The sequence below is a fragment of the Pyxicephalus adspersus genome, chromosome 2 (assembly GCF_032062135.1).
Source record: "Pyxicephalus adspersus chromosome 2, UCB_Pads_2.0, whole genome shotgun sequence".
Taxonomy (NCBI): Eukaryota; Metazoa; Chordata; class Amphibia; order Anura; family Pyxicephalidae; genus Pyxicephalus; species Pyxicephalus adspersus.
Window position 1 is genome coordinate 23,708,215 of NC_092859.1, and position 14,242 is coordinate 23,722,456.

The window sequence follows — 14,242 nt, forward strand, 5'->3', positions numbered from 1 at the left end:
TTGGGATAAAATCTTCTTTATTAAAATAATTCTCCAGGTTGAGGCAGGGAACAAATAAAATTACTGAATATATTTAAATTTCCAGCAGCTCAGTGTTCAGAGTTCAACAAGGTTTCCCGTGATGAGACATTCACAAGCACAGTGTATCAGACTGTGTCCAATTTGTATTTCAGTGTTAAACATTTAAAGTTTGTGAAATGAAGTCACACATTGAATTTCCAGCACTAGTCTTTAGTCATGTGTTATCCATGGTGTGCAAGGCTGACATGGTTTCTCCTAAAAGTATATTTTGACACAGTTAAGCAGCTACTGTTATGGCTTTTTTATGATCAGAGTGAGGTGATCCCTTTAAAGGCTACATTATATGCCCATTGTACAGCACCCGGAAGTCAGCCATCTGTAAGAACTATGGAACGCTTACATCAAGTACCGTTACAAGTACAATTAAAAAGTGTAGCACAATAAAAAAAAAAAATCATTTTATGTATTGCAACTTACCAGTCCTTAGTGATAGCTGCATTAGTTTTGTTGATTTTCAAAAGTTTATTTTTACTTTATTTTCACTAGTGAATAACACATTCAGTCCAGTCCAGAATAGGGATTAGGAATTCATAGAAGTAAGCACCCTTTGTGCTTTCAGCTAAACTCACAAAGACACTGAAATTTTGTCAAGATCAACAAGTGTTTTCTTTATTGCTGAACATTAAGCAACCACATCTAAGGACTGGTAGACTGTAAAAATTTACATTTTCGGTCTTAAATTCACTGCAAGTATTACAATCTGTCTGTACAATCTCCTTTAATAACACCTATGTCAATAAAGAGAGCTGACTGCGTGCAAATTGATGGATTAGCTAGGTCCTTATATAGTACAGTTTGTGTAAATCTAGGGAGAGTGTACAAAGATTTTACAATCAGATGCATATGGTGAGTTTAAGATTTAAATAATATTTTTAAATGTGAACCTGCCAGGCTGGCTGATATCTGTGCTAAATCCCCCAACTCCTATATTAACAGTGTTCTCCCCAGCCCGTTTTGTCTGGGCATACCAGCTGGCAGTTTTCAGTAACCACCCGGCTATTTTTGGGTAGTTACTGATAAGTTGGGTCACTATACAGGCGCTGCCATCCGCCTAAAATTTCTTCCCACCTGCTTAAAAAAATTCTGGGTTCAGCACTGATTAATGCTTGTCACAGTACTATATGTGCTACTTTGCCCACTTTCAGTTTTTATAGGAGTTTGGGTAACAGCAGACTTTTTGAGAAAAGCTACAGCCAGCATAAGGGGTCCCATAAATGGGTACTTTATTGCTCTCAGTTTTAAACGTCGATGAAATCTGCACCATGCAGTCAGTGTTAAGTCCTGAAGGATTCCCTGTTTTCCTATTGAAATTTCTGGTCATCATAAATTGGACCGGCACACCTTCTCCATTATTAATGCAGTGTAAAACTGTTACAGCCCTACCCAGGCCTCAAGTGTCCACATACATTCCATTGATCAGATAGTCAAGTTTGGTGTACTGGTGGCGGCGTCGTGCTTCAGCTACTTTGTGACTGACCAGACCGATGATCAGCACAAGAAACATCACCCCAAAAACTAGAGCTGCCACTAAACCACTTTTGTCACCATCACCAGGAATAATATTAAGAGCATCGAGATTTCGAGGAGCATCCTTTATGTCCTCAGTAGAAAAATGATCCTGTCGTTCTGGGGAAGTAAGTTCTGGAATAGATCGGTCAGCTTCTTGCACACCTTTACTAGTAAGGGGGTGGTTACCATCTTCAAGAGTGGATTTTACAGACTTCAAGGGTGAAGTGTGTGAAGGATTGTGTTGGGTTACGGGAAGGGCTGATTTTGTTTGATGGATAGCACTTTTGGTTGGAAGCTGAGTGGTGATAATGAGGTGTCCAGCCTCCACGTTCTTCATAGTGGCAGCTGTCCTGGAAGAACTGAGACTGTTATGACTCGAAATAATTATGGGGGCCTTTGTATTGGAGCTTGGTGCCTTCTTGGGAATTTTATTTTCCTTTGATGGGGTGGTGAAAGAGATAGCAGTGGGCTTTGTGGTCATAATAGGATGATGGGTAGTTGTGCTTGTTTGGTGTGATGTGCTGAGCTCTGGTGTCTGGTAATGTACCTCAAGGGTTTCAGGTTTTTTCTTTATAACTTTACTAGATTTTGTGTCAAAAGAAAGTTTCTTTAAATCTGTGTGTTTTGTTGTTAGTTCTACCAAAGGGTTTTCCTTTGCAGGTGAGACAGAAAGTTCAACTGACTTAGAGTCTTTTGTCTCTTTAGAGATGTCTTCAATTTTCTCCAAATGTTTGTCTATTTGATTGGCTAGATGAAGCAACTTGGAGGTGATTTGGCCAGGTGTGTCTGCCTTTTCCTCCTTAGGGAGGTGTTTCACCTCACTCGCCTTGCTGTCAGAGGAGGAACTCTTCCTAAGCGAGTCATGTTTAATCAAAACTTCCTCAAATTCTGGCTTTGCAGAGACGGTTGCTTGGACTATAGGGATTGACTTCTTCTTACTTGAGGAGTTTTGCACCTTGGTAATATCCTTGGTCTTAGAGCTCTTTAGCAAATCATCTTTTGACTCAGGATTATTTTCTTTCTCTGAAACAAAAAATAAAACAGATCTGACACACAAACCAAGAAACGTTGCAGACAGCTACAGCTTAAAACCCAAAATATTGGACAAGGTCTTTCTTCAGGTAACACTGCATGTATAGGTGGAAGTGACTATCACTAAGATCAGGTCTTTAAAAAAAGAATGTCAAGCATAACCCATAACTTATGGAACAATGCGTCAACAGAAGTTACCAAAGAAACCGCAACCTACACTACAAAGACATGAGGTATAAGAGGATTTGGGTAAACTCCAGTACAAGTCTAATTATGCACGAGACTGCTAACATAACATGTAAAAGGGACAGAGCCCAAACAGATAGCATAGATTGCATTTGGCTTCAGTTTTATTAGAAAAGGAGATAAAACACACTCCATGACAGGCCATGTAGGAAACATTTAACTACCCATTCTCTAGCAGACTTTAGGATGTATTATAGACCTAACAAATCCAAAGATTTGTTGAAGTCCCATGACCGTCAAGGCTCACTTTGGATTGGCACAGCACAGGTACTGGAGACAGTTCAGAACAAAGTGGATTACTCACAAGTCATCCAACACAACAAATAGGGAGAAAGAACTTACATCTAAATGTTCAATTTTGGGAAAGATATTGAATGATCCCACACCCTCAACTAAAATTTACTGTACCATGACAGTTCACCTTTGCATGTTTGCAAAATGTTTCCCAGCATTATTTAGCGATAAAACAGTATAAGAAACAACCTCAGGTGGAGATTCCCCAGAAATTAACAATGGCTGGTTGAAGAATAACCTGTACTAGAAAGGGTCTGGCGAAGAGATGTAGAACATCACGTCCTGAGCAGCAAAAGATCTAAAGAACCTCTCGATCTCATGAACTTCTGTTCCTACTCGTTACCCATCAGGTATCAATATACTGACTATAGCTCACTGATCTAAAATTAAATTAATTCCTAGAAGAGAAATCCAGCAATGTAGGATCAGCCACAAGTCCTGAAATCTCAGGAAAACGCTCTAACAAGGGTAGAAATCCACCAGTAGGGATAGGAAATAGGTGCTCAACAACCCTAAAAAACAGATGTCACCGTTTCCTAGTTAGCCTACTTAAAGTAAGTCTTCATAGACCGCATCAATGGAAAAGGTTTAAAAAAAAAAAAAAAAAAAAAAGAAAAACAAAATTTATATCACAGAGCTTTATTTTTCAAAAAAAAAGGGAAATGGTATTGTATGGCAATGGTTTTCTTCTACCAACCTGTCCAGAAGGAGTAACTCAGGACCCCGGGGGAGGGGATCATGGGACAGGATTGTGGCTTCGGGCAGAGGAACAGGTAACAGTTTTGTACCATGATGCTTCTTCTGGTGTCATACATAGCTAGGTTGCAGGTTCGATCACCTGGAAAGAACAATAAAATATGATGACATTTCTGGATTAGAAGGAATCTGTACTGTAAATTCTGTGCCTCCTTCTGTGACTTTCTCCTAGGAATGCTGGATGCCTGGCTCCAATACTTTTGAGTGGCTGATCTGGAACAAGATTGCAGGCAGTACAGACAGAGTTTCCAAGTCAGTGTTCCAAAGAAACAAGTTCCCAAGCATCAAGCTTGCCCACATATTACCCTTCCAGAAGATGGCCCTGCAAGACATTTACAAGCTTTACAAGTTGTGGAAATCTTGCAAAATGTAAAATTTGGACCTGCCATATTTTTATTCTACAGGTTCTCTGCTTTTAAATATATATATAATGTGTTCGGGTTTTGAGTACTTTTTAGGCCTAAGATGTAGGGAACTGTTAAGGAGTACAGCCCAAACCCATCCCCAACTATTACACCACATCCTAGAACTACTCACCTGTGCCATTTAGCTTTGAGCAGCAGACAGACACGCACTCCTCTGCACTTGCAGTATTTACTGGATCAGTAAAACGGGCACCTTTAGCCACAGAGTTTGTAATGTCTATCACCATGTTGGGTATTTCTTGAGGGACACATTCTGAGGAACTGGAGGCAGTAGCATTCGCTGATAAAGCAAACAGCAGCAACATGCAGACGGAACGGGGTGTGAAGACAAACATGGTGGCCGGATCATGAGGTCAGGGGAGAATTGGACAAGGAAACATCAGAGTTCTAGACATCAGGAAATCACAAATCTAAAGTAACAAAAGAAGGGAAAAAGTAAATGTAAAACATAAAACAACACTTATCAATAAGCTTGTATTAACACCACTATTTAGCCATTATTGTAGTTAACCCTAATGAAAGATTTGACATACGTTTTACATTTTGGCTGGGTCATATTTTTATATTTCATATTCCCAGAAGTAGTCGCTCCATCTGCTGGTCATTTGTATATCAGGTAGTGCAGGGAGCAGCATCACTGCTGAATGAGCTTTGTGAAAATGTAAGAATTATGCAATAAAACTATTTTATGAAATACAATGTTTCTTTTATGGTGAAGTCTATGGATAGAATTTTTTCCACAAGAACCACTAGCTAACATGTAAAAGTCTTTGGATTTCATGTTAACCTAAATGAGTGTTAATTATATATATATATATAAAATTTATTTTTAAGCAATTGAATGCTACCAGCAGTTAGCAGACAACTTGTAATCTGTACTCATGGTGGGCTATAAAGTGGACCTTCACCTTCAGTTTTTCCACAGTTGTTCAGACTTCTCTCCTGTACTTAAATTGCTTATTCTGATTTCACAGCACACTGTGAGCTTCTCACATGATGCATTAGAACATGCAGCAAGTGAGAAAGAGCCATATCCTGGCTAGAGGATGTCCAGCATTACCAGATCTTTCCTACCTAATCCACAATGACAGAGGCAGCCAACAATGGGCCCCTGTGCAGCACTGACTTGGACCATTTATTAACCCTTTTGCTATGGAGTTGTTCATATACGAACTACAAAATATTTAACAATTTAATTACAATCTACTCTGACTTTTTCCTAAAATCAGTGATTGAGAGAGAAGGCAAATATTTGCTAATAATGGTAATCTGCAGATAGTCAGCAAGGCCTGGGCACAGTTCCTCTAGATAGAAAAAAAAATAAAGAGCTGTGCCAGGCAGAGGGTGGCAAGGTGACTGAGCAGCTGGCACTGGCCAGGTTTTAGGCGTGGCAGCATAGTCTTTACCTTAATGACCATTCACCTCTTCTGCTGCCAGGGCTCATAATACAGACAAATCCTTTCTACTCAGGAACACCTATGCCTGAAAACCAAAAAAAACAGGAAAACAGTTACAACATTTCCTGTTACAAGATCATCTCTGAGGTTGATTGCTGCAACAGAAAGATTGTTCTAAATTCAGTTTGCTAGTTGCATCTACACAGGAGCAGCAATGATTCTGTCCATTGCTCGGGCACAATATGCTTCAGTAACACAGCATGTTCCTGTAAACCAACAGGAGGACCAGTGCCAGCCAAATCCTCTCCCTTCCCATACACTTATAAGAAAAGCTTTTGTTTCTGGATGATCCATGTCAATGATACTTGAGGTCACCAGCAATGACATGTTCATGTGAATGGGCCCGTTACCCTTCCTGTTCACCCCAGAGTCTGGTGCTGCCAAAATTATTTGGAATTTGTGCCATTTTGTGTTGCTATGTACCAACAAAACCTGGTGTACTTTGATTATTGGTGGGCTGTGATCCATTGAATGCCCAATTTTCAGACTTGTGATTCCGATTTGCCGGATTGCCCTTATGGGACCCAAAGCTCACAGCATACACAGTGTCGTTTTCTATATTGAGAGCAATTGGAAACAATCTTACTTCTCAAAGACAAGACCGATTTTTTTTTTTTTCACCACTTTCCCACCCTAGGAAATAAAAAAAAATGCCATTTCAGCTGACAACAAAGTAATGGGATTGAAATTGTCCTATTGGTACTTGTAAAGACCAATCATTTTCAAAAAAAAAAAAAAAGTCATTTTAGTTTCTATTTCAAGTCTATCTCTTAATATAGAGTGTTAAAGCAGTCAATTTTTTTTCCCCAATGTTGGCCTCACAATTAAATTGATCTGAATTCTGATGGTGGGTTGAATTCACGGGTGGTATATTACATTCCTAGGATTACCGAAAAACTGCAGTTACTGTGAATTTATGTTAATATTGCTAAGGACTTCATTTATAAAACAGGGAATCTGACATTCCTCTGGTGAGACTCAATTACTGCTATTGAAACACATAGACCTGAAAGATTAAAAGGAGGGAATATGATTCCCTATTTTATAAATAGAACCCTAAGTGATAAACTTTAGATGGTAGGTTACCTTGATCAATTTGTTGAATTTTGCATAAAACTGACCAACATTGCCTTTAACCCATACAAAGATCAGTCCACAACATTGGGCCCGATATAATAAAGCTCCCCAAGGCTGAGAAGGATACACTTTCCATTAGTGAAGCTGGGTGATCCAGCAAACCTGGAACTGATTTCTTTAAAGTCATTTGCTAGCAAATATTCTGAATCCTGGACCTGATCCATTGTAGGTTTGCTGGATCACCTAACTTCACTGCTGAAAGTTTATCATCCCCAGACTTGGAAAACTTTAATAAATGTGTTTATCCATATTATATTTGTTCAACTGCTTTACGAAACCACAGAACAAAAACATCAATTCTATATAATTTAAATTTTATATTTAGGGACACCTTAATTTAAATTATCCCATCCCTGATAAGTAGGAAGTAGCTAAACCGAAGGTAGCCGGTCACTTTAAATCAAGAGATAACAATTGGATAGTTTAATGTTGACATACTATTAGAGATCTATTCCTCGCATTTTACTGGACAAGTAGTAATAAAACTAAAAAAAAAAGCTCTCCAATAGGTACACAGTTTTATTTTTTTTTTTGCTGTGTCCCCGTTACAGATTTTTCCCAGGCATCCCTACTGCAAGATGACCTGCACCATATATGATGAGATTATTGAAGATACCACTGATGAAGAAGGTGGTGTATTATTGCAAATTCATTGAGTTTAGGAAGCTAGATACATTCTTGGATCAAAGTCATGCACATTCACTCACACATGCGGACACAGGTTTCAGCGGTCTAGTTGTATTTCCTGTAAATAAGTTTCACCATATTAGAGTTTGCTAGTTTCCAATTACTGATTGTAATACACAGAAGGAAACCAAATACATAAAATGTCCATGTTCTAGGATAGTACTTACAAAATTATACAAAAAAGACACAAAAGTTTAAGAAGGTGGGTGACCTGTTCCTAATACATTTCCCTATACAATTTTAAAACCAAAGAAAAGTGAAAAAGAGGGTTATTGGCATTCAAATCTTCTGTGGATTTTCCTTTTTCAGACATCAAACACCCGCCCAGAACTCAGACATGTCAGAAAGGATTAATCATCTGTAAAGGGTGTGAATCCCAGAGGATTCCCTGCACCCTTTGAGGTGGAAACATACTTGTTCTGCAAGTGAATGGATGGTCACAGAGAAAGAATAAGGGTGACCAGGGATTGTGTTTCTACAAAAGGTCGCCAACAACAAATAAACCTGACAGATTGGGTTGTGTGAGATTTAAAATCAAATAAAAGGAAATTTAAAGTAAATTTAAATATTACCGAAATGCCTTTTTTACAACACTGTGCAACATAAACAGCTCCTATCTTTTAAATATAATTACTGTATTTCCCCCTCCTGTCTCCATGCACTCTAAGGACAGCTAAATGGCATTTCCAAGGTGGGTTTCCTTATGATAGACCATGTTAGTGTAATATGACAACACATTATCACAACTGGGAGACATGAACAAAGTATTGTCACCAGGAATGCCAAAACAATAACCTCAATTGCATTTAATTTTAATGAAAGCTGTAGTTTTAAAAAGATTGAAAGTTACATTAAAATGTTATCCATCTATCTATCTCAGTGCTCTACCACCTAGCACTTTTCAACAACCAAAAAATTCTGGTAAGAACACTGTAGCTGTATATTTATTATCAAGGATAAAAGCCTGTGTTGTATCATTGGAGCTTTTTCTTGTTCCCAGCTCAGGCCTAATGCGTTTTGTTTTATAATTCTTTTAATCTATCATTCAATGAAAGAGCCATGCTTGCTTGCTCGCAGATCTAAAAAACATATAATTGAAATTACTTTGTAGTTTTTGTTCAATAATTGCATAAAAATAGATAAAAAGTTGATCCTGCCAAAACATTTGTAAGCTTATAAATTCCTGAACTTTCTGTTCTGGCTGTTATTAGTTAAATTGTTTAATGAGTTGCATTATTTTGTCACTTTTTAGTCTTATATTCCTATAAAATACACCAGCATAGAGAGACACATAGGCTGTAATTGCGAACCTTTTATATATACTGGTTTCCTAGCTATCTCGGACTCAAGTCCTTGACCTGAACCATGAATGCCAATTCAACTTTCCAGCTCAGTGAGGCAAAAGTTATTGAAGCCATTAAATCAGCTGAGAAGCGGAGAACAAGATTGTTCAGAAGGAGAGGTCAGCGTGTAGCACAGGATTCCTATGTCTCGACTCTTCACCGACAGGAAGCTGCAGACCTGTCAGGATATAACAATGGCTGAGACCCCCAGAGTGGAAGGAAGGGAAGGCCGACCCACAGAGATAACAGGCTGAAAGGGAGCAGATTTTAGCTGAGGTTCTATTAGAAAAATCCCAACAAATTTGTTTCTTAGAAACATTCCTAGACCTTATCTAAAGTAAATAGGTTTCCTCTGCAAAAGAATGAAAGACGACCTATATTATATATGTGAGCAATAAAAACAAACTCAAATATTACTATATATATATATATATATATATATTGTAAGGTTTATATCTACATAACAAGCTTTCCAAGAACCCAGTCCATTCAGAAAGTATGATGGGCACTTGCCCACTTTTTATTGATCAACAACAGCACCTGGGGATTTCTCAGCACCACACATACACAAACAATACTCGGCCTCATGGATATGAAGGTTCCCAGCTTGGGATGTACAGGTTCTCTGCCTATATCAGCACCATATCTCTCTCCAAAACAGTATTTATATAGCGCCATCATATTACGCAGAGATGTACAAAGTCCATAGTCGTGACACTAACTGTCCCCTCAAAAGGGCTCACAATCCAATGTCCCTACCATAGTCAATTGTCAATGTAGTCTAAGGTCAACTTTAGGGGGAAGCCAATTAACCAAACTGCATGTTTTTGGATGTGGGAGGAAACCGGAGTACCCGGAGGAAACCCACGCAGACACAGAGAGAACATGCAAACTCCATGCAGATAGTGTCCTGGCCGAGATTCGAACCTGGGACCCAGCTCTGCAAAGGCCATAACCATGAGTGCTAACCTCTGAGCCGCCATACTTTAGTATATATGCACCCTCTGCAGCAAATCTTGAGAGCATTGACTAATTGGATCAATATTCTCCATAGGGGGCAGAACCTAACTATATCTAGTCTTACATGTTCAGAGAACCTTTCTCTGCTTAAACAGCCTGTATCATACATTATATATATATATATATATATATATATATATATATATATATATATATAAAGAGAGAGAGAGAGAGAGAGAGAGAGAGAGAGAGAGAGAGAGAGAGAGAGAGAGAGTGTTGTCACCCTAGGACAGCCATCATATGGCCAAAGTACATCCATTCAAATTGTGTTCTGGTGTTTCCAGTAATGGCTGCTGTTAATGCCACAGAATACAAAGACGTTTCAGACAATACATACTTCAAATCTTGTCTCAACAGTTTGGGGAAGTCACTTTATTGATAAACTTTGGGGGTGGGCTGAACGCTGACCTCACAAATGATCCTGTAGTCCCACATACATACTACAAATGGAAATCCTCAATATCTGACTAATAAGAGCCTGTGAGCAGAATCTTACTGTAAAAAGATTGGGACTATGGTAAAGCAAGGTGCTCGGCCCTACTTGAGGGGTGGGTGGCGCCGTTTGGTGGCTCAGCAGGGCTCACACTACCCCAGATACGTCAATCCGGAAAGACTTGATTGTCAAGTATAAAGTTTTAGCAACCGACACAATGGTCAAAGGTAACACCACAGTGAAGGAAATATCTGAAATGAAGAGTGGATCACTTATTCCAAGACAATGGAATTTTTTTTGCCCCATCTAGGTAGATGGCGTATGGTCACCCAGCGGGCTCTTACACCTTTAGGGGTCATCATCAACCATTGCCAATGCCAAAACTAAATGTAGAAAGCTGTAATGAAGACAGACCATGTCTTTTTGTTCTTGTTTCCTTTAGAAGGGTCTAATACTTCCATACAAATTTATAGGAATGCAAAACCTGCTTGAAGCAAGTCAAATGCACTTGCCAATGAGTTCTAAGTGATCTAAAAAAAATGGCAAGCTTTTGTCATGCTGATGCCATCTACACAGAAGAATACAGACAGTGACACAGGAGAAGATGACCCTGCCCCGAAGAGCTTACAATCCAGGAGGTGGGGGAATATTCACACAATAGGAGAGGGATATGGATTGGTGTGTAAGTAGTGAGTGTTTTAGGAGACAGAAGAAGATGGGTGGGCAAGTTTGAAAAAATGGGTTTTGAGTGCTCTTTTAAAAGAGCAGAAAGTCAGAACAAGCTGAATAGGACGAGGAAGACCATTCCAAGGAGTTGGGGCAGCTCTAGAAAAGTCTTGGAGCTGTGCGTGTGATGAGGTTATGAGTGAGGAAGTCATTAGTAGGTCATTGGAGGAGTGAAAAGAGCGGCTAGAGGAGTAGGACTGTGGAGGGACACAGGAGCTTGAATTTGATTCTAAGGTGAAATGGAAGCAAATTTCCGTAAACTACAGAGCACCCCACTTTGTTATATAGAAGAGGAGAGGGAGGCATGTTCTGCGGCCATGTGACAACGCTCCATTAATATAATAGCATGAGCGTTGTCATGCTAGGAGAGAGGTGTTTTACTGGCAAGAGTGGAAAAGAGGTAACGCCGATAAGCTGTAATATATGATTTTTAGGTTTTGGATTTTGATACACTTCACCCCATGTGGAAAGGCCAGAATCTCCTTTGTGAACAAACTAAGAAAGATTCTATCTTCATAACAAGTCACAAGCATGTCACCAAGGAGATTTAGTTTTAGGATTTACAAATATTTGGAGAAGAAAGGTCAATATTTCTCCTGTCACCAGAAACAAAAGATTTGTCAGAAGACGCTCTCAGTTCTGCATGATGACAAAGAAATAGTATGACCTGGCCACCGGTTATGTGACCCTAATGTTTGGGGATTACAGAAAGACCAAACTATACATTATCACCAAGTATTATTCTAGGAATAGTACTTCACAAAGAGTATCTCCAGGAAAAACTGTTTTTATTTTGGACAAAGTAGGAAATAGTTTGAAGCAATTATTTTATTTTCTGAAGACAAAACAGGAAGCGAGAGGAAACCCTCACTGCAACAGAACGGCTAACTAGAAGACCTTCTCACGTTTCCTGTTATGGTGACAACTGTGAAGTTCAAAAAAATTTGGCTAATGGAACACTTTACTGTGCCAACTTGTAATACTTCTCCTGGGCTGTTGATTCTGGTTCTAGTTGAGGGCAGGAATTGCTTTTATTTCCAGAAAGAACTAGTAATTGCGGGGTGCACGTTTTTTTCCTAACAGTCTTCCTATAAGATTATATGAGCATTTTATGTACGCAGGTATTTTTTACTATTCTGTGGGGATATCAACAAGCCCTGGGACCACTGTTGGTGCCCCCATCTCAGCAGACTCTTAGTGTTTCTCAAACTTTTTAACATGGGGAAAGCTCTGGAAATAACCATCAGGTTATCAGGGAACCCCATTTATAATTCTTATATCCACAGCTCACAGTACATTAGTGTGATGGTCAGTAGGAATATTGCCTCTTACATTGCTGGCCAGTGGAAAGAATCACCTATACCTTTCTGCAATACCTTCGGCTTCCCTTGGGTCATCCTTACTGACAAAAAGATCACGGGGGTCACTTAATCTGACCTGAGAGACTCAAACTGCTCAAGGAACCCCTGGCAACCTCTGCAGGAATGCTGCTACATGTTATCCACCTTGTGCTTCTCCCATGGGTGCTGCAGAAATATTTATAAAGGGAGACATGAAGGGTTAGATCCCTTCACCCAACCGGCAGATTCTAAAGCTCCCCGGTGACCAAGAGAAACATAATGGGAAATCCAAAATCTTAAAGTTGTCACCAGAACATGAACGGAAATCTAATGGGGGCACCTGTACCGCTCATTTTGGAGAGATTTCTTCCCATTCCTGTTCCATCTACAGGATAAAATGCAAACCCTCACCAACTGGAGTTCAGCAACACTAATTGGTCTTTTCCTTCCTCCAGCCTGGGGCTGGGCAGTGAAAGAAGGCCAAAAAGCTTATCTCCCCGTCACCCTATCAGCACACCCTTTGTTAGTACAGGTTCATTACAGCATAGCTGGTTGGCTCGTTTTCTGCTACTCTCCCTACCAGTCTGAGCTCTGCTGTGCAAACTTGATACAAAGTCAAAATCACATACCTACACTTTGCCTGGCATAACCTTCAGAACAAGAGTGCCAGCCATGTATGGTGCCAGGTTCTGCCAGGCATACCAGCTGGAGTAAACTAAGATAATCTTCTGCAGCAGCAAGTAACTAGCAGTCTGAGTGTGCCAGGAATGCCTAGCAGTCATGGGCCTTCCTTCCAACTGGGGGCACCCTGACTCCCCATAAGGCATGCCTGGTATGTGTGATATATTACAATACTGGGCACACCCTGCGGATCAGAGCTTAGAATGTGAATTATAATGCTGATGCAAACATCCAATATCACACAGAGGTCAGACAATGCTGGCATGAGAGCTGGATAAAGGCAGGCAGTGCCCTTACCACCTGCACTATCTCATCATGTCCTACTGTGTATACTGTAACATATGGAAGATCTGCACTGGCCAATCCTATACACAGCCTTATGTGTGCATACCATGGGGCCTGCACACCCTGTGATGTTTATTTAACCATCCCTGCCCCAATAAAACACTGCAATGGTGTATCAACCAACAGAAACACTCTATTACAGTGTATCACAATTCTCCATTTGCAGCATTCCACAATATTTTCCTGGGTTAGGCATCTGCAGATATGATCTACATGGGGGGGCAATAGGATTCAGTTATAGCAGAATCATTCAAGTAATACTTTAAATGATCAATGCAAAAAAATAATGCCAATCTGTATGCACTGAATGACACAAATTGGATAGAAGGAGCAAATGGTTCACTACAAAGGCCTTCTCCCTGGACAAATCTCTGTCTATATATAAAACACAGGACATCCTCATAAAATCTGACCTAGTGCTCATTGACTGCCATGCAATATCAGCTGCATCCTCCTGCTGATAGGAACATTGCTATACATGTGTAATGGATGCCCAGCTCAGCACACAGCCCATTCATACCACACTCCTACGGAAAATATCAGGGATTGCCCATTTTACCTTCCTCCCGCAGCTCCCAACGATGTCTAAGCGTCCCCTGACTCCGAAACTGCAGGTCCCGACACCACCCACATGCTTCCCACCTCCTGCACAGCCCCTGGCCACGCCTTAACACCTAACACCCTCCCAGACACGCCTCCTGGGTGGAGACCATTTGCAAGACCACGCCCC

At 40.1% G+C, this 14,242-nt stretch overlaps 1 protein-coding gene across 2 annotated transcripts; it reads right to left on the bottom strand.

Moving 5' to 3' along the window:
• On the bottom strand, positions 1 to 14,164 carry MANSC1 (MANSC domain containing 1). 2 transcript variants are annotated; one of them, XM_072399971.1, is made up of 5 exons: positions 14,072 to 14,153; positions 5,750 to 5,825; positions 4,456 to 4,753; positions 3,860 to 4,000; positions 1 to 2,613 (listed from the first exon to the last, which is right to left on the bottom strand). In XM_072399971.1, exons 3-5 carry the CDS (start codon positions 4,676 to 4,678, stop codon positions 1,472 to 1,474), a joined length of 1,506 nt encoding a protein of 501 aa, XP_072256072.1. In that variant the 5' UTR covers positions 4,679 to 4,753; positions 5,750 to 5,825; positions 14,072 to 14,153; the 3' UTR covers positions 1 to 1,471. The 2 variants fall into 2 exon arrangements, with proteins under 2 accessions (XP_072256072.1, XP_072256073.1); XM_072399972.1 differs by lacking the exon at positions 5,750 to 5,825 and having other exon boundaries at positions 14,072 to 14,164.
• Between the last annotated feature and the right edge of the window lie 78 nt (positions 14,165 to 14,242).

Bases quoted from the DNA above. Each gene is read 5' to 3' on its own strand.
- MANSC1 (XM_072399972.1), bottom strand. From the start codon at position 4,678: ATGTTTGTCTTCACACCCCGTTCCGTCTGCATGTTGCTGCTGTTTGCT. The intron at 4,001-4,455 runs GTGAGTAGTTCT...TGTTCTTTCCAG, and splicing joins CTCAAAGCTAAATGGCACAG to GTGATCGAACCTGCAACCTA. The intron at 2,614-3,859 runs GTTGGTAGAAGA...TTTTTGTTTCAG, and splicing joins GAGTTACTCCTTCTGGACAG to AGAAAGAAAATAATCCTGAG.